General features: G+C 37.6%; 3 protein-coding genes across 3 annotated transcripts; all 3 read right to left on the reverse strand.

Annotated features, from left to right (window-relative positions):
- Window positions 1-1,370: 1,370 nt before the first annotated feature.
- LOC134657098 (uncharacterized) lies at window positions 1,371-3,020 on the reverse strand. The gene is made up of 2 exons (XM_063512651.1): window positions 2,848-3,020; window positions 1,371-2,244 (listed from the first exon to the last, which is right to left on the reverse strand). The coding sequence occupies exons 1-2, from the start codon at window positions 2,928-2,930 to the stop codon at window positions 1,371-1,373; spliced, it is 957 nt and encodes a 318-aa protein (XP_063368721.1). The 5' UTR covers window positions 2,931-3,020.
- A 5,418-nt stretch (window positions 3,021-8,438) lies between these two features.
- LOC134657202 (uncharacterized) lies at window positions 8,439-10,234 on the reverse strand. Its single transcript, XM_063512756.1, has 2 exons — window positions 9,973-10,234; window positions 8,439-8,983 (listed from the first exon to the last, which is right to left on the reverse strand). Exons 1-2 carry the CDS (start codon window positions 10,151-10,153, stop codon window positions 8,439-8,441), a joined length of 726 nt encoding a protein of 241 aa, XP_063368826.1. The 5' UTR covers window positions 10,154-10,234.
- A 1,024-nt stretch (window positions 10,235-11,258) lies between these two features.
- LOC134657099 (uncharacterized) lies at window positions 11,259-19,684 on the reverse strand. Its single transcript, XM_063512652.1, has 4 exons — window positions 19,135-19,684; window positions 13,613-13,766; window positions 11,732-11,984; window positions 11,259-11,348 (listed from the first exon to the last, which is right to left on the reverse strand). The coding sequence occupies exons 1-4, from the start codon at window positions 19,313-19,315 to the stop codon at window positions 11,259-11,261; spliced, it is 678 nt and encodes a 225-aa protein (XP_063368722.1). The 5' UTR covers window positions 19,316-19,684.
- Between the last annotated feature and the right edge of the window lie 1,008 nt (window positions 19,685-20,692).

Below are 20,692 nucleotides of genomic sequence, written 5' to 3' on the forward strand. Positions count from 1 at the left end.
TTCTGTTTCCTCACTTCTGGGTGGTTAGTGTAAAAAAAGGCTCAAAAAATCATTTGGCTTCAGAACAAGGTCAAGGTTTTACCAATATCGATTTTAACTAGCACTGTTTTATTAATAAGTACCTAAATAGGAACTGCGTTCAATCTAGCTAGTCGATCTAGCGTGAAGTTTTAATGCGAATTCATTTAAGTCGTGTGTAGAACATTTTAACGGTAACACACCAATTAATTTAAATTTTAAACCAGTACCTTAATTTTGGTTCTGTGGTTAATTAGCCGAACTTGAAGACAGGTTTTTACTCTGTGGTCATAATTGGTGGGAAGTTGTGGAAAGTACCTTGGAGGATACAACTAAACGGAGTAGCCATTAACAGGCTTTCCCCTCTGTCGAAAATACACAATGTATGGACTGACGTTTATCTGACATGGCTATTTTTACGTTACGCATACATTTGACGTTCCCCTCCCCCGCAAAAATCGGCAGATTGTTTTGTACAGAAAATTACAGACATGGCGTCTCCGTTTGATTATATCCTCCAAGGGAAAGTACAGATTAAAAACCGGTCAAGTGCGAGTCGGACTCGCGCACGGAGGGTTCCGCACCATCAACAAAAAATAGAGCAAAAAAACGGTCACCCATCCAAGTACTGACCCCGCCCGACGTTGCTTAACTTCGGTCAAAGATCACGTTTGTTGTATGGGAGCCCCACTTAAATCTTTATTTTATTCTGTTTTTAGTATTTGTTGTTATAGCGGCAACAGAAATACATCATCTGTGAAAATTTCAACTGTCTAGCTATCACGGTTCGTGAGATACAGCCTGGTGACAGACGGACGACGGACGGACGGACAGCGGAGTCTTAGTAATAGGGTCCCGTTTTTACCCTTTGGGTACGGAACCCTAAAAATGGTTGGAACATAGGGATGTGAAAAGATGAACTGAACGAATGATATTTTTTTAAACGTTTATTAAAAAATATAGCCGGTCAATCAACTTTCGAGGTCTTTCGCGCCTATTTTTTTTAAATTTGCAGCTCTTTTCTACTAACGGAAAATGCTGGACAAGAGTATACCTACTTTCTGCACCTTCCGAGCATTTTTTGCCCGTTGCAGGACTTGCAGGAAATATAATATACTTACCCAAGCATCATGCAAAATATTGCAAAGTAATACAAAGTTATAAACGACTCAAAATTATTTATTATAAAATTAATTAGTAATTATTTTGACTTGTGGCACAATCGTTTCCTAATAACAACCTTTATTTTCTTATTCAGATTTGCGAAATATAGCAACTACCTATATCTAAAGAAATATCACAATCAGTAAATACAAAACAATAGTTTTGTTTGCATTTAGATTCTCTTGAAACTATTCTGGTTTAGTTCTCTTTTCTTTTACGTTATTGTCCATTTCATCTATGTCATCATCATCAAGTTCACGTTTAATGCTGGTAGCTGATGTTGTTGCTTCTTCCACACAGAAATATGGCAAACTCATTTTAACTTTAAACGTTATTTTACGTCCATCCATAAGTGAATCTGAATCTGAATGCTCCCCATTTCTTTGACGTTCTGATAAAGCCGTCACAATATCGTCTAGTACTAATGCATTCTCTTCAGTTTTTATTTCTGTCTTGTTAATTTCAATGACTCTTTCACATGATTGTATATTTGGAAGTTGATCTGTTGCTACAGGTTTATCCGTTTGCAGTTTTTGAACAGCTATCGTAGGTAATGTGGATATATTCTTTCTAAAACTCCTTAGTGTAGGAGCTTGAGGGGTTTCAGCACTTTCAACGGGCTTTGCCGTTTTGAAAATGTCGCCTGCTTTAGCTATGTATCCAGTTCTAGGCGTATTCGTTGAAACAATCGGTGCAGGTTTTTTTAAGGGTTTAGAAGCAACATTATGTTGTGTAGGGACGTAGTAAGCTGTAGGCTGTATGTCAATGATGTCTATAGATGTTCTGCTTAGATTCCGCATCATCAGATCGGTTGTCGATGTCCCTTTGCTAGGTTTAATCTCAACCAGATCGTCCGTTGAAGTGCTTTTCTCTTCAGTGTTAGTGTTTTGGTCCGTACATGTCCCTTTGTTTACAACGTGAAGGACCGGGATACCTGTGTCCTTGTTGCGCCTGTTGATGTGTGCTTCGCAGACGTAGTAGAAGTCTAGCAGGTTGCGTCTGTCTTCATTGAGGTCGGCGAGGATGTCTGGCCGATTTAGAGCTCGTAACCAATCTCTCGCTCTATAGAAGAAAAAAAAACAGTTTTATTTTTCCATTCATTCAATTTCATTCATATTATCTCAATTTACACAATTAGAGATGTAGGTACTTATAGGCCGTTTACCAATCAAAGTGCCTTTTTTGTGTAATTAAAGTACAGTCAACGAATTTTGGCTCCTCTACACGATGGGCCAACGCCGGCCACTCCAAGGGACGCATTTATGCGTTAGAGGGAGCAAGTGATATTGCTATCTCATTCTACCGCATGGCTGCGTCCCTTGGAGTGGCCGGCGTTGGCCCATCGTGTAGAGGAGCCATTTAATTTCTGACCCATTTTGTACCTTGTCAGCTCGACATTCATATTGATTGTCTCGGTACGAAATGGGTCTGAATTTTAATTCTTTGACTGTACCTAACCTATACATGGGCACACTAAGTGTGGCTACCACCACTTTGGCACCGACATAAACGCCATCGAGAACGTAATTTACTTTCTATGCATCTCGCTTGTACTCGCATATTAGTGCGAGCGAGATGTAGGGAAAGTAAATTACGTTCTCGATGGCGTTTACGTCAGTTTTGACACTGTCAGTGACTCATGATAGGGGCTAAGGTGAATCTTACCGTTGCTTGCACGCCGGGAAATTGAAGAATTTGGTTCCGGGACCGCCTTTTGCTTTGCAGCCGTACGCGCAGCAACGTTTCATTATTTTATGTAAATTTTTCTAATATTTTATTTCACGCGAACTTATAATACATCCGCTCGCGGAGGTAGCCCAGCGCGGAATGGCCGCCAGTTTCACTCGCAACGTTTCAACCAATCGGAATCGTCGTGTGATAAAAGAGTAGTAACACCCAACCCAAATCCACAAGAATGTCGTCTTTATACCAACGTAATAACGTTCAAATTGAAACGCACCGCATGTATCTAAACGGCCAGGCCGTAGTGCTGGTAGACGTAGGACGCTCTATACAACTTGATACTTGAACGGTGCTTCAACCTTACAATAGATTGTAATTTAATTTTGAGAGAGGGAATGTTACAAAAACATTGAAAATACTGATTTAATAATTATTTGGTCATTCGAATTAATCTAACTTACTCCTTGATCTCGGGTCCAGAATAAAATGCTATTAATCCTTATATTTTAAATCAATTAGAGTTTATTTTTATTTTTTATTTACCTACCAGGCTCCTTGCCGTCTCAATTATATTTTTACATAATAAAATTAATAAATCAACTATTTATGATACGAGTTTATTCAGAATGTAGTAGGTAGATAAGGTACTTACGAAGTACAATCTACAACAATGTTTAAATCTAAAACGTTAATAAACTTAAAGATCCGTAGTCACCTAGGACTTAGGTATTTTTTTGTAAACAATTTTTTCGACTTTTCAAAGATCAAATTATCTCAGCCGCACTACACAGTCTACACAGGATAGTGAAGTGCTGTGTTTAAATTTGAACCTTATGGCGTTAGACATTAATGTGAATTTTGTACGATATTTTTTGTAGTTGCACGATCGACCATGTTTCTTTTTTAATACCACGTCCGTGGTAAACAAACGTACAGGCTACCGAATGTTAACCTTTAGTCTCTAGCCATCCCATCTTAGTCGACATTTTAATACAGGTAGGGTACCTAGACCTAGTGTACAGTCACCGACTTTAATTGTTGAGCCCTTTAGGCCCACTTAACCGGGGGTTAAGCGGTTAAACCGTTAATCCAGTGTCAAATTGTACTGGTACTCATGGTAACTCCAGGTTTAAGCAGTTAACCACGGGTTAGTGGAATGGTGCAAGTGGGCCTTAGGGTTTACTTCACATTGGACATTTCATACCGTTAGTATTGAAAACCAAATTAGCTTGGACCTTAGATGGATCAACAATTATTGTCTGGAACCGTACCGTATTTCGAAATTTCTTTTCAGATGATAGTACCGAACTATTTTGGCTTTTACATTCCTTCTAAACACTTTCACTTGCGCCCCGCCTGATAGTGGTCATCTTTGCCTATGGACGCCTGCAACTACAGTAGTGTAACATGCGCGTTGCGTTCAAAACACTACACGATTACCGTAGGCTCAAAGGGCGTAAGGGACAAAATGGCGAAAATAAGTTATGAACGCAGTTACAAAGTGTACATCATATATTTTTTTTAGTTTTATCATTCTGTTATTTTAGAAGTTACAGGGGGGGAGGCACACATTTTACCACTTCGGAAGTGTCTCTCGCGCAAACTATTCAGTTAAAAAAAAAATGATATTAGAAACCTCAATATCATTTTTGAAGACCTATCCATAGATACCCCAGACCATCCTAGTCTATGCCCCAGACGTATGGGTTTGATGAAAAAAAAATTTTTGAGTTTCAGTTCTAAGTATGGGGAACGCCAAATTTTTTTTGTTTTTTTTTTCTATTTTTGTGTGAAAATCTTAATGCGGTCCACAGAATACATCTATTTACCAAGTTTCAACAGTATAGTTCTTATAGTTTCGGAGAAAAGTGACTGTGACATACGGACGGACAGACGGACAGACAGACAGACAGACATGACGAATCTATAAGGGTTCCGTTTTTTGCCATTTGGCTACGGAACCCTAAAAATGTATAAATATACTTTTAAAATCCAAAATAAATCACACCACATAAAGTAATTCTAACATTTCTAACTTCTAAATCGTCAGACCAGCCACACTTACCCGTACCCGTACTGATACTGACCTTATAAAATACTCATTTGAACACATGACTTTGACAAATAGGTACAATAGTAACTCATTCACATAAATACACCTATAAATACCTACTACTACATCGCAAAACGCAGCTAGTTATACGTATACACAGGCGTTATCAAACTTATCACTCATGTTATCACAGCAGCACGTCTGGATCGATCGGCGCGACGTTGCCGCTCCGTGCGTATTATTATTTTGTTGGCAGTTGCGTCACCGTTTTTTAACCATTGTCTGTTCTGTTCATTAATCAGTGTTGGCGCATTGTTTTTGAGTCTGTTTAGTTGGTTAGTTAATTTAAACCCGTTTTTTTTAGTTTTAGGGTGTTCGACCGTAATAAGCATGGGCGTACGCACGGTGGGGCAAGGTGGGGCAGTTGCCTCACCCTGCTGTCTGACCCGAAGTTAAGAATTTTTAAAATATGGACCAAAATTTATAAGTTTATTTACTTCTGCTCCACCCCTTAACAAGTTCTGGGTAATTCTGGGTACGCCCATGGTAATAAGTACCTATCTATACATAAAAATCTAAAATCTCCAAGGCTACAAAGCTAAAAAAAGCAACATAACTACAAAAAATATTCCTTAATCGAAACGTATAAGTGTTATTTACTATTTATTTTCCGTATACTCGTATTATATACTTAAATAGGTACGTGCGTAGATTCAAAATTTCCGATGTCCTTTATAACGGACACAATTGTATACTCTGCATTGAATGTCCTTTATAACGAACACTTTTTGCTATTATGTACTAATTAGGTTGCTTTAACGACTTGGCGTTTCCATTTAGTTTCAAACTTTTTCCAGGCTGCTATCAGTCTTTAAGCCCTAGGCTTATATGATTTAGGCACCTACTTATAAAGGTATAGCTAAATAAATGTACAGAGTTGGGTTTATCTTCAGCCCCCATTCCATCCCCTTTTGTACCGTTATCTGCAGATAGCTTGATATTTTCCCAAGATATCTCTTAGATAACGCCGCTATCGGCCTTTACTGCCTTTTCTGTGCACATTGTCTTTTATGGCCGCCACTCTAATTTTCGTCCTCGTTTATTCTACAAACAGACTTGTTTTTCATCCTTTGCCAAATAGATGTCCCGTTCCACTCAAGTAAATTTATGGTGATGCACGAATCACGATTTTTTATACCACATCGGTGGCTTGGTCACCGTAGCCTATGGACGCCTGCAACTCCAGGTGTGTTACATGCGTGTTGCCGACTTAAAAACCTATACACTCCCTTTTTTTGTGGAAACCCATACTCTACAGTATGGGTTACCCGTGGGTTACCCCCACGATGTGTTTTGCGCAGTTATCAGCTATCACTATAACGCAAAAACGTAGATGCATATTTTAAAACGGTACCTATAAAAAAAATTATACCTGGATATGCATTTTAAGGTGCGGCTACTGCACGAAACTTGAATTCTGTTAAGCCATTAAATTTAGCTAATTCATTTCAAAATGCCAAAACGGGTAGGCATTTGTTTTATTGACAATATCAGCGTGGCGGTGGCACTTATTAGATATTTATGGTAAATTGGTAAAGCTAAATGTTATAAATAATTTTGAAGACATTTGCGTCTAATCTCTAAACTTTGTTATGTATGATCAACCCTTTCACCCTTTTAATAATTATTAACACACCGACAATGTTTATTAATTACCTGGTCCAAGGTCATCGTTCCTGGGCGATTCGAGGAATATATAGAGAAATAGCTCCTCGTACACCACGATGCCGCGAGCCGTTCTATCGATCGCCACTTTCGCGCGGCGTTGCCAGCTCGCACGGGCTGCCACGGACTATTTAGAAAGATTATGACAAGTGTCAATGTAGTGAATGTTCTAGGATGCCTTTCAGAGGCTAGCGTCGTTTTTGTTTTGATTTTGACGCGGAATAGGCATACAAATCATACAATAAAAGTTAGACGTTTGAAAAAGTGAAAGTACTTACTGAAGTCGAAAGCGTTGAATACACTTACCATCCTCTACTTATATTCATATTTACTGACAGTGAGAACTTGGCGATGTGAAAAATATTATGAGTGACACTAATAATTCTACTTAGTCTTAGTACCTATAAAAATAAACTTGGTCTCTTAGACAGCGTCAATTTTGTTGATGAAACTTGTCAATTTCTCTGAAACGCGCATCAGTCGATCAAGAATTCGATTTTTTGTGCGTAGTTTTTTGCGATGGACGAGGATGACTCAATCGCGGATGTGGAAGCGCGTTTGTTGCTACACCTTATACCCTGAACTGACTCATTATAAGAATTCTTCATAGTATTCTTACGTACTATAACTTATTACTACATGTATATATAATACGTTACATATAATAAGTTATTCATACGTCAGTCACACGTAGTCTATAGTTTTGTAAGAATTGCAAGATACTTAGGTACACTCTCCATCAGATATATCGGAGCGGCCAAGCTGTTCACAATATCTGAACACGCACTCTAATGCACAATAGAGGCGTGTTCAGATATTTGTGAGCGCCTTGACCGCTCCGATATATCTGATGGCGACTGTACACATACTCATTTTAAGTATGGTTCCAGTTTTATCTATGACGTAGATTACGATGTGGTATGAACTCTGAATCATGTTGCATTTAGACGCCGGTAAACAACTAACATAGGTACTTATATCAGGTATATGATATGACACATAGTGGGTGAAACGGTAGAATGGATTGGATTTATGTGATCTTGATGGATGTTTCCTGTAGGAGTTTGTCATCGTCATCACGTCATGTAGGAGCATGACATGTAAACTGTCACTGTGGAGTGCAATTGTGCAAAAATTGCCCAAGCACTATTGGTATACATACTTACGGCGTTATTTATAAACGTATAAACGTCTGCTAAGTTAACCAGCTGATGATCGTCGTTTGTCTTTCTCTTTGGCATAACGACAGATGGGGACTAGTTACGTTTGATCCTATTCTGATATTTAGAAGAACCTTAGAATAGTTCTAATTGCTAATCCTGGATAATTTATTTTAGTATCTGTTTCTCTTAGCTTTGTAATGAGCTAATTCATAGATACAGATACACTAAAAATTATACCTAAGTACTACAAACAAGACTAAATTTTATCCATCACACCACCCCAAATTATAATAACCTATATGTTAATCATAATCAAGTTACTTGTTCATAAAAGATTTCTGCAAATTCGGGACATTGGTTTTTGTTTTCATTAATAGTCTTGTTTAAATTAGTTAGATTGTATACGAATAGTTTAGAAGAATAACAAAATGGTTTAGGTGTTTCGTTAGGTATCTATAAGATTTCTCAAATCGTAGCACAAAAGAAAACGAATATTTTAAGGAACTTAATTATCTTTATTTGAAATATTGGAATGAGACATAAAGCTATAAATATTTACATTATTACAAAAACTATAGTGATAGTAAATGTATCAATCAGTAATCCTATCTAAATGGCAGCTCATTACAACACTAGCTACTCGACTGCTTAGTTTGTGCAGTTGTTCTTATGTTTTTAATTAAAGTAATAACTTGACCTCGGAACTCTAATTTTTGATCCAGATCGAATCCCCTAACTGCTGGTATTAGCGACTCGAAAAACGATCTATCCTCGTCCTCCACAGGCACAGAAAACGAGGTCTCTGCGAACGGCGTCATCGAAGGCGGCGTATCCACGAATTCTAAAGTAGGCTCACTTTTGACGTTTACGACCCGTTTCCTTTTTAAATTGTCTATGGTTGAAGGTGGTTCGTCTTCTGCGTCGCTCCAGTTGCAATCGTTCAAAACTTGGAAGCGTCGTCTTTTGTTTTTCGTTTTGCGGTCATCGTCAGCTTCGCTTTCCCACAACTGATTTGAATTCGAGTCGTTCTCCTCCGCTTCACTCCCCGAACCTTTGTAAACTGCGTTCAGAAACGATAGATGTTTAGCGTACATGTAGGGTTTCTTCCCGTCGGGTTTTTTCATGTCCCTTACGAAGGAGTCTCGTATGTTGCGCCATTTGCCGTGTAGTTTTCTGTCTGAAAGCAATAAAATGTTTAGTGGCCGGTTCGAGCGGATGTGGTTCTTGGAATTTGGTGATTATGTTCTTCTTATTTAGCTTAGGATAAGTGTTTGAAGTTCTGTAGGCCTGTTATTCCCAACAACGTTGTAACAGTTATAGCCAAGAGGTACTTATTAAAATCTTAAGTTGTCTGACTGATATTTAAAACTTAATATATCTCATTAGCAGAGCTCGGCGGGGGTGAGCTATTTACCTTATAATTTGACGTGAGACATGTCAAATTATAAGGTAAATAGCTCACCCCCGCCGAGCTCTGCTCATTAGTCTTTACATTTATTATTGTTTTCCTGCAAGCTGGCTATGTCTCATACTTTAAAAGATTTCGTAAGTTGCAGAAGCAATCAGAACGCAAGGTATAAACCGGTTTAAGTGTTTACGCGCGTAGGCGCTACAAGTCGTTCTGTGTACGAACCAACCACGTCCCTGTCTAAATACAACATCCTTTGTACAATCAGACTAACGCAGCTGATACTGTCACAGAAATCAATAGAAGGGTAAATATGGCAAAATACACAGGTACAGTTTAATGGAATTTGTTTAAGCCGTCAGTAGATTAAGTCTAAAAATAACTGCACTACACGTAACGTGATTCCTACCTAAAAGTAGATAGGTAAGTACATTTGAATTAATCGTGACCTATAACAACAATCGCATTGTTGTACCTGAGTACAAATTAATCACGAAATAGTTTGAATTCATATTACTACTTGTCCTTCTTGTAGGACAATGTGCGCATAAAGTGTGACCGCGGACATAAAATTCAAGCGTACCTACCTACTCTAGTATAAAATAACAGTCTGTAAAACGCAAAATCGTCAACTATAACTTGTAAACAACGTTTTCAATCCTACTTTTTATTTCTTTAAAAACGGTCATGCTAAGATTTTTTTAAACTAAGGTTGTATAGTGAACTCGTGACATCTTAACAAATAAAATGACACTCACAAACATCATTTTTGTCTATCTCCGGCATCTCATCGAACTCTTCAATAAACAATCGAGCGACTTCGCTCCACGCTCGATTCTTACGGGACTTATGGCGGTTGTCTTCGTGCGTCAAGTCCCATATCTCTGGGTATTTCTTCACTTCGTTTATGAACGACTCGACGTCGAGGCAGTACGACATAGCGGTTGCGCTGCGTGGGCTGCGTACCGCGCGCGTCTCGCGACTGGCCCGCTGCGCGGCCGCGGCGGACTGAGCCGGCGAGCTGGCAACGTCGCAAAAATAGGGTTTTGAATGAAATTGATAAGTTCGTGTTTGTACTGCACTTTGTTGGTTGTCCGTATGAATAGTTGGAGAACTATTGTGACGGAATTGTAAATGCAGTGGCGTGTGGCACACATTTTTATACTCGTATAATAATTATAGGTACTTGAAGCATAGACTCTAGATAACATGTTTCTGTTTTACAATTGACTGTTCATCTCTTTAGTACGGTAATTCTAATTAATTGAAGAAATGTATTACGGTAATAGCTACATATAACACTATACTTAATTACCTATAGGTATTATAGTCTAAAACCTAGCTTAAATATTCTAGAATCTTTCAGTGCGAGTAAATATCGACTTTTCCCCAACTTCTACCGTATTTTGCAATGTATACTTTAGAGAAAAACGCATCTCATTTCTCAGGTTTTATAAATTATACCTATATTATGCCTGTTTCACGTTTAAAGTTTACATTTATATATAGGTAGGTAGTAGGTACATCTTACAGTTTAGAACTATAGACATACTTCCCCAAGAAACGTATTTTTATAGGTACGGCCCAAATTCTAAAAATGATTCATAGCGTGCATTGAATTGCGCAACTTGGAGACGGCGCCAAGTAAAAATTCCACGGCATTACTTTTACCGAAGTTCGCTCCGAGCTTGCCAAGAACGGGAAGTGAGAATTTTCAGAATAAATCTCTACCTAAACCTTGTACTTTAGTAATATTTTCTGAAAGGATTTTAATAAATATCCGTTATTTCTTCGGTGATTTAAAATCATTTTAATTTACAGCTTGTTATCACTATTAAAAGTTATGTCTGTTATAACGGACATTTTCTGTTCTCTTAGTTGGCATTGACATTGAACGTGTTTTTGTAAATATAATAAAAAAATTAAGAGAATTCAATTAAAATAAACATTAGGCTGTAAACATAATATCATTTAATTTTCTGTCTTAACACTGTCATCTTATATTAATAGAAACTAATTAAGTAATATGATTGGTAACTAATGACTACTCGTCGCTCTCGCTTCGAATCAACTTTATATATGATTCTGTTTCTGTGCTGACACCTGGCCCGCTGTACTGGCTTGAAACGGCTTCCTGTGAAAGAACATTTCTTATGAATACTAAAGTAACTACATATTCCATTAAATTATTTATATATTTATTCATTGGCACAATTATAAAAATACTAGCACGCTAAAGTGGAAAGTATGTGAACATTGTAAAATTTGTAAATTGAAGATGTGCCTTCAGTCAAGTCAATCGTTGAAGCGCTGGCAAGTAAATCGCTCAGGCGGATCGCGTTCTCCGAATATACCTAAAGCACGGATCACGAGATTGAAAATTGAACTGGCTCGATTGTCTGAGAGTTCGCCTCACGTACGTCTCACTAATACACGGCCGAGACAGGTCAGTCAAAACTCACAGCAACAACATTACAGTATTGCCTAAATTGAACATTAAACTGTAGCGTTTCTAACCTGCATAATCCTCGCGATCCGCGCTCTAGCCCACATCTTAATCTTCGGTGGCAACTGCCGCATCTCCGGCAAGAACGATAGCAGGAACAGTTTATCGCTGTCCTCCCCTGTCTCCAACGGAGAGAAGACGGGTAGCGACATCTCAAACTCTTCAGCGGGCCCTTCGTCTGACGAGGATTCTTTGACTTTACGTTTCTTGGCGCGGGGCTTCTTGACTTTGACTGGTACTGGCTCGTCTTCTTCGATCTCGTCTCTGTAAAAAGAAGGTAATTAAAAAAAATCCTATGTCCATTGAAACGGACATTTGTGAAAATTCTTCGTTAACACCACAAAGTACGACGGTATGATATGATACCGTCGTAGTCGGTATTTCATTTGGATGTTACTTTCTGATATGTCAAACTCCTTTTTAGGGTTCCGTAGCCAAATGGCAAAAAACGGAACCCTTATGGATTCGTCATGTCTGTCTGTCTGTCTGTCCGTCTGTCTGTCCGTCCGTATGTCACAGCCACTTTTTTCCGAGAAGAAGAACTATACTGTTGAAACTTGGTAAGTAGATGTATTCTGTGAACCGCATTAAGATTCTTATACAAAAATAGAAAAAAAAACAATAAATTTTGGGGGTACCCCATACTTACAACTGAAACTCAAAAAAAATTTTTTCATCAAACCCATACGTGTGGGGTATCTATGGATAGGTCTTCAAAAAAAAGCGGCCAAGTGCGAGTCGGACTCGCCCATGAAGGGTTCCGTATTTAGGCGATTTATGACGTATAAAAAAAAAACTACTTACTAGATCTCATTCAAACCAATTTTCGGTGGAAATTTACATGGTAATGTACATCATATATTTTTTTTAGTTTTATCATTCTCTTATTTTAAAAGTTACAGGGGGGGGGACACACATTTTACCACTTTGGAAGTGTCTCTCGCGCAAACTATTCAGTTTAGAAAAAAATGATATTAGAAACCTCAATATCATTTTTGAAGACCTATCCATAGATACCCCATACGTATGGGTTTGATGAAAAAAATTTTTTTGAGTTTCAGTTCGAAGTATGGGGAACCCCAAAAATTTATTGTTTTTTTTCTATTTTTGTGTGAAAATCTTAATGCGGTTCACAGAATACATCTACTTACCAAGTTTGAAGAGTATAGTTCTTATAGTTTCGGAGAAAAGTGGCTGTGACATACGGACGGACAGACAGACGGACAGACGGACAGACGGACAGACAGACAGACATGACGAATCTATAAGGGTTCCGTTTTTTGCCATTTGGCTACGGAACCCTAAAAAATGATATTGAGGTTTCTAATATCATTTTTTCTAAACTGAATAGTTTGCGTGAGAGACGCTTCCAAAGTGGTAAAATGTGTCCCCCCCCCCCTGTAACTTCTAAAATAAGAGAATGATAAAACTAAAAAAAATATATGATGTACTACATTACCATGCAAACTTCCACCAAAAATTGGTTTGAACGAAATCTAGGAAGTAGTTTTTTTTTAATACGTCAAAATCCCCTAAATACGGAACCCTTCATGGGCGAGTCCGACTCGCACTTGGCCGCTTTTTATTGTTCTTAAAGTTCTAAGCAGTATTTTTTATAGTACATTTGACTAGACTGACGGAATGAAAATTTACGTAACATTTCACACTGTTACTGTACTATAATATAACCCGAAGGTTGAGGTCATGCATGTGTGTAGTCAAGTGTAAAAATATCGGTGCACAAATCATACTCAAAAATATGTCCAATAGCTCTTATGTCAGCGAATTAACAACTACGGGATATATTTTTGAGTAAGTTGTACAGCACACTGCAGTTCTACACCCATATTTTACACTTGACTGTACATTGTACACTTGTGTCTAAAACTTACTCGTCGCTGAGCTCTCCCTCGAATCCCCCGAGAAAGCTCATTCGTTTGAAGTGCATGTACACTCTCGCGTTAATCCGCACACCTGTCTTCCGAGCCCGCAGCTCGCGGTTGTACGCGTCGCGCAGCGACCGCCATTTCTTCTGAAGCTGCAACACTGCAATAAATAAATAGCAATAGATCTAGTCCATACTATTATTATAAATGCGAAAGTGTGTCTGTCTGTCTGTCTCTTCACGCTCAAACCGCTGAACCGATATACATAGTTGAAATTTGGTATAGAAATATTTTGAGTCCCGGGGAAGGACATAGGATAGTTTTTTTCCCAGATATCATCCTTAAAGCGGGTGAAAAGGGGGGGTGGAAGATTGTATGAGGAATCGATAAAAAGAAGATAAAAAGAATAAGCTACCCAAATGACTAACTCCACGCAGACGAAGTCGCGGGCAAAAGCTAGTACTACATATAGGACAATTACAGTCACAATGTTGGCATGAATAATACAAGGCGTCTTGCCGCTCCTTCTTATATCCAGTTCTAGTTTTTTGCTGTTACCCTACCATTCTTCAAACGGCCATATTAATGCAGTTTTTCTATCGCATGATTAACCAAATAATTACACATTAATTTACGCCTACACGAATGTTTTTAACCATAAATTTTACTTCATGCTGATTTCTATATGTTTTCCTTAATGAAGGCAAGAAATTAACCTGAATGTATTCTTTTTAATATCGTTAGGGGTTGTTTAACAGCCCGGGGCCGGTTCTGAAACAGGTTTTATATTGAGTTTCCGTCGGCCCGTATTGTAATCGCAGGAATACTTTAGCATTTCATTATGACTCGTCTGGTCAGCGGCAATCAAAATGATAAAAGGGCTATCTTAGGAGGTATCTTATCTTTTATATTTATAACGACAGGTTAAAATTATAGTGTATAGCAAAAACAAGAAATTGTTATGCAAAATGCTGTACCGAAGAGATCGCATAGCATGTGATGTATTGCATACTATACATATTTAAAGTTATCAAAAGTTTCTCTTTATTTTACCTACAGATTTTAATTTTATCTAGACATACAACAGACACTTCAATTATTTTAGTAGGCAGTTAGTTGCATCCGCCATTCCGCCAACACTTTGTTCCGGCTGTTCGATTATCGTTTTAGACCAGAAACAACAAGTCTTTCTAATAATTAGTTCTATTATAATAAACAATATCGGAAATAATCATAATGTTTATGTGAAAAACGAGAGTAGAACATAACCACACGAAATGAGCAAAGTTCCAATTCTACAGCTGTTATCGGCCGCGAGTATGCGTCACCGTTATCAATCACAATCATTCCTATACTTGCGATAAACAAAAACCGGGTCACCGCCGCACGTGCTCTTTGTCACTTTCATCGTCCTGCCCCACTAATGCATAACCACCGTATATTACAGTCAACAACGCTAGCGGATAGAAAAAGCGCCATAAGGATCTGTTTTACAAACGTTCACGTTCAATAGTAGCTTTGCGACCATTGGCAGACAAAAATTTAGTTTTAAGAAGTTTGACCCCGCTACATGAGAAAAAAATAGAAAGAATGTATCTTGCAAGCTATGTATATAGTAATTTTACTAGATTTTTTTTTAGGTTAGGCATTTGTAAACACTTAACAGTTTTTCCCTAATAACAATTCTTAGTCTTTAAGAGCAACTGTACAATAAAAAAAATTTCAATAAATATTTGTATTTTGTATTTGAATTCCTTTCTGTAAAGCTATTCGAGAATCAGACATACTTTTGACGTGTAGTCTCATCCACTACTATTGATACTGACTGTATATTAGAAAACTAATTTTAAACCTGCAATATATAATAATGTTAGTTACACAGTTGAATGAGTCTCCTAAAACATACGTACCGACGTTTATAACGAAATTACCTGTAAGGCAAAAACCATTAGTTATTTCTTGCTCAGTGACTGCCTAATGGTTTTACGGAATCCTTGTGCCCATTCCGTAAATTACTTTTACGGGCTGTCCTTTATAACGGACATTGAACTTTGTGAAGGTTATGTCTATTTCAATAGGCTTTTATTTTCATTTGACTGCTTTTTCTTCTCAAGTCTCCTAATTGCTTACCTGGCTAAGAAATACCTTCTAATTATTTGTAACCTAGAGGAACAGGTATTTTGACTCTCGAATTAGGCAGGTATGTACAGTCAGCAGCAGAAGTTGCTAAGCGGGCGAGGTGTTCAAAATTACCTTCACATGCTCTTATTCTCTTAATAATAAAGTCGCGTCAAGATCATTTCGAACACCTGGAACGCTTAGCAACTTTTGCTACTAACCTAACTGTACTGTACCTATGTATTTGAACTGGCATTATACCTAATATGTATCTGGGTGACCGAGCTTCGCTCGGAAAACATAAAAAAACTCGAAAATACGCGTTTTCCCAGAGATAAGACCTAGCTAGATCGATTTTTCGCCCCCAAAAACCGCCATATAGCAAATTTCATCGAAATCGTTAGAGCCGTTTCCGAGATCCCCGAAATATATATACAAGGTGTCCCAAGAAGTAGTGATATACTGAAGCTGGGAGGTAGAGGACCTAGAGCGCTATCTGAATCATCCCCATGTATGTTACGCGATTTTTCGTATTTTCGGAGTTATGATTTTTTTTTTATTTTTCACCTATCGCCGAGTACGATGAGATTTTTATTTATGGTGACGTGAATTATTGCGGTAGATGCTTGATTTTTTTTGTGTGCTAAGCTGATAGATAGGCCAATTCAGTATGGTAACATTACCTATCGTAAGATCTTTGAATGGAATTAAAAAAAAATTTTATGCCAAGAAAGATAAAATTACCCAGTATGTTCACAACTTCAAGGGCGCTTAAAAAAATAAAACATACTGGGTAATTTTATCTTTCTTGGCATTAAATTTTTTTTTAATTCCATTCAAAGATCTTACGATAGTAAATGTTACCATACTGAATTGGCCTATCTATCAGCTTAGCACACAAAAAAAATCAAGCATCTACCGCAATAATTCACGTCACCATAAATAAAAATCTCATCGTACTCGGCGATAGGTAAAAAATTAAAAAAAATCATAACCAGTGTTGCCAGGGCTCTGGAGTCATAAGTTACGTTTCGTTTCCCTAAAAGTCACGTTTTTGCTGCTTAAGTCACATTTTTATAGTATGATTTGGTAAATCGATTTAGTTAGAAAAAAATCAAAAAATAATATTTTTCACAAAAAATCTACTAACCTAATATGATTTTTCTTTATATTTAATGCTATTTGTGATCGATTTCATGAATTGTAAGTTCCTTTTTTTTCTTGAATTTTTTCTTGTTGAAAACGAAAAAAAAAATTACGATAATAAGTTATTATAAAGTCAGTCAAATAACTTTGTCAGTAGAAGAGGGCGCGAAATTAAAATTTTCTATGGGAAGATATAGACCCGTCGCGCCTACATTTTTTAAATTTGACGCTTTTTTCTACTTCCTAATGAAATGGCTTGACAGACTATAGTATAGGCCTGTCCAGACGAGGACAATTTTTCGCCGGTCTGATTGAATTGTCCGATTGGGTCGGGACGTGCGGACGCAAACGCCAATTTGGCTCGCCGATTATGACCGATACTACCGATACAATGGGGTGCGGACGCAAGAATACCAATTTGTGACGCTAGTTTTCGCGGTTAGGGGCATTTTTAGGGTTCCGTACCTCAAAAGGAAAACACGGAACCCTAATACGATCACTCGTGCGTCTGTCTGTCTGTCCGTCCGTCTGTCATAGCCTATTTTCTCCGAAACTACTGGACCAATTAAGTTGAAATTTGGCACACATGTAAATTTGTGACCCAAAAATGGACGTGTAACGTAAATAAATATGGAGACCACTTTTGGGGTAAATGAGAAAATTAAAAAATAAAGTTTTTCAAACTATATCGTGTTACATATCAAATGAAAGAGCTCATTGTAAGAATCTCAAATATTTATTTTATATAATTTTAGGATAAATAGTTTAGCAGTTATTCAAGAAAATAGGCAAAAAATTACCATTCCCCGCCCCCCTTATCTCCGAAACTATTGGGACTAATAGTTATTTACCTATAGATGACAGAAAAACCTATAAGAAATGTGCAGTCAAGAAAATATCACCATAAAATTAAAATACATGAAACTGGCCAAATTGGTGTTTGCGTCTAGTGATGGGTAGGACATCAATTTAAAATGAGTTTGTATGAGTACCTCATTTTCTAAAATGAGGTGTTACAATGTCTTACTTCAAATGAGGTGAGGTACTAGCATATTTTCAACGTCGACTATTCCATTAATTCCAACGGCGACAAAAATATTTAATGTATATACATATTTATGTATTCATCACTTCCTTTATAAATAAATAAATAGTAACATTTAATTGGAGTGCAATTCTGGAGGTTAAGAATAGAACTTTTAGGAGAAAGATAATTTTAGAATCAAGTAAAATGAATAGAGGAGTGAAGTAAGACATTTTTGCGGTACGAAGTACTGCGACAAATTAACAAAATGAGTGGTACAAATGAGGTGCCTCACGAGTGAGCGACTCAACACTATTTGCGTCCACGCGTCCGTTTGATCGGATAGTTTGGAGAGTGGAGGGGGGGGGGGGGATTGTCTTCGTCTGGGCACGCCTTAATCTACCAACCATAACCCAGTCACATCAGTCCACAAACTACTAAGATGATACGAGTCACAGTCAGTCAGTGCGAAAAAAGTTTTCAAAGTTTACACTGTCGCGGTGTGGAAGCGCGAACGCGAGTGTGGAGTCGATTCCCCTGTTTGCGAATCTTTAATCAAAAGAAAATAAAAAAGTATATGCGTAAATAATTTACCCCCGGATAAAATTAATGGTTTTAGAGCGCTCAAAAATCTCAAAATTACTATGCAGTACAATGAGTAGTATAGATACAGACTAAAAGAAATGAATCATTACACTAAAAAAAACCTACTACTATCAAACTATATAACACCGTCACGTCAAGGTAACAAGTCTCATTTTGCCATGACTATGATAATAAACATGATTGTTGATGTAACGTCAACGGTCAGTGCAAGTGTCAAATTTAAAGAGCTTAGTAAACTTGGGAGAGTTCCTAAATAATACGAATTGCAAAAATAAACTTGTCCAAAAATCGACTATCTTAAAAAGTCACAAAAATTGCCTCAAAATCAAAAGTCACGCGCATGTCACACGAGCAGGTGAAAAGTCACGAAAAATGTGACTTTTGTGACCATCTGGCAACGCTGATCATAACTCCGAAAATAGAAAAATCGCGAAACATACATGGGGGTGATTCAGATAGCCCTCTAGGTTCTCTACCTCCCAGCTTCAGTATATCACTACTTCTTGGGACACCTTGTATATATAAATAAATAAATAAACAAGAATTGCTCGTTTAAAGGTATTAGATAGATATGCAAATTGTAAGAAATATTCCGCTTGCGGTTGTTCTAAATGTTCACACACAGTACACACACCTCTATCATAAGCCATCGCTTTGCTGTAAGTTTCCCAATCTTGAAACAGGGCAGCCCCCACTTGCTTCCACAGCGCTAACTTCTCTTCCCTGTCTGCCGGTTGATCCGACTTGTACAAAGCCGGCCTAGCCTTCACCTCTTCAATCAGTCGAGTCGGATTCAAATGTTCGAACTCATACATCTTTATAGTCCTTATTAACAAGTTTATTATATAAATTTACATTTAATCGCTCCTAGAACATCCTATTGAGTATGGAAACGAACGCCTATTGATTAACTTTGACATAAAAGTTAGGTTATTTTGACCTTGAAAGCAAAATGAATCCTCACTACCTAGAATTAAGGTTCAAAACAAATCCATCACTTTTTTCTAAAACGTGGGATTTCAACGACAATCAGCGTGTTTTTATTGTGCGTTTTTGTGACGCGACAATCGCGTCCGCGGCCGGGCGTGCGACTGACGCGCGACTGCGCTCTGCGCATGGCCACGATAATCGCAGCGGAGCGGAGTCGAATTGATTTCGGTGCGTCTAGTCGGTGCTTTTAGTTGTTTCCAGTTTTTGTTTTTTTTCTTGTGACCTTCATTCTAGGGAACGTCAATACTGATAATAAAGTTACTATGCGACAGTGCATGACTACTAAAATTTTGAGCTTAAAAGCGAAAGTTGTGGTGTAAAAATTAAGCCCAAAATACCACTATATCCCATAGTGTTGCAGTGTAGTTGAGCTTATAGATTTTTTGTTTAATTTTAGTTTGTAACAAATAGGTACTTATAACAATTACTTTGGTTATATTACATATATAATTGCCTATTTTTGGCCAGGGCCAGTAGAGATTGAATACACTCTGTATTCTTTAAGGCCTATCTCGAACGTCGATATTCGAAACTTCGTTATTCGCAAGTTTCGCAACATAGATAACGAAAATTGCTTCGTTATTTGACAGATAGAGGCAGATAACGAAACATGGATTTTCAATGTCAGGTTTGTTATTTTTTGTTATTAAGTACAAATAACTATTTATTACTTTACATTTACACCAAACGAGCTAGCCGAATCTTCCCTTTCCTATTTTATTTTATAGTTCCTAAACGTTCTCAAGTAACGCGAGCAGTTATTTTCCGTTTCCACGGACCAGTACCAGTAATGGCGTCCGGTTCGAATTACAAATTCCGAACGCCTTTTCAGTGTTGCTATCTTTCCAAACGCTTAGATTTGTTTGTTACGAGTTTATTTAAAGTTTATTACTTAGAAACGCAAAGGCGGTGTTGTAGTTAGAAAAGTCCATTTCATTTTACGATTCGCGTTTTATCTCGTGAACTATAATCATTTGGGCTTGGAAATATAGACCTAAGCTCTACGAAGCGTGTCGCAAGAATAGCTTAAAACTAGGTCTAAAGATTAATTAACGGACCTAATAATATTTCAATCATTTGGAGAGGACAGGAGGTTTTTGACAGACATGATATGAATCATCATATCATGTCTGTCAAAAACCGTTATCATCAGATAACGATGACTTTATATTTACAACGCTGCCTTTGGGCTATGATTAAAC

Source organism: Cydia amplana, chromosome 19 (assembly GCF_948474715.1).
Source record: "Cydia amplana chromosome 19, ilCydAmpl1.1, whole genome shotgun sequence".
NCBI classification, from domain to species: domain Eukaryota; kingdom Metazoa; phylum Arthropoda; class Insecta; order Lepidoptera; family Tortricidae; genus Cydia; species Cydia amplana.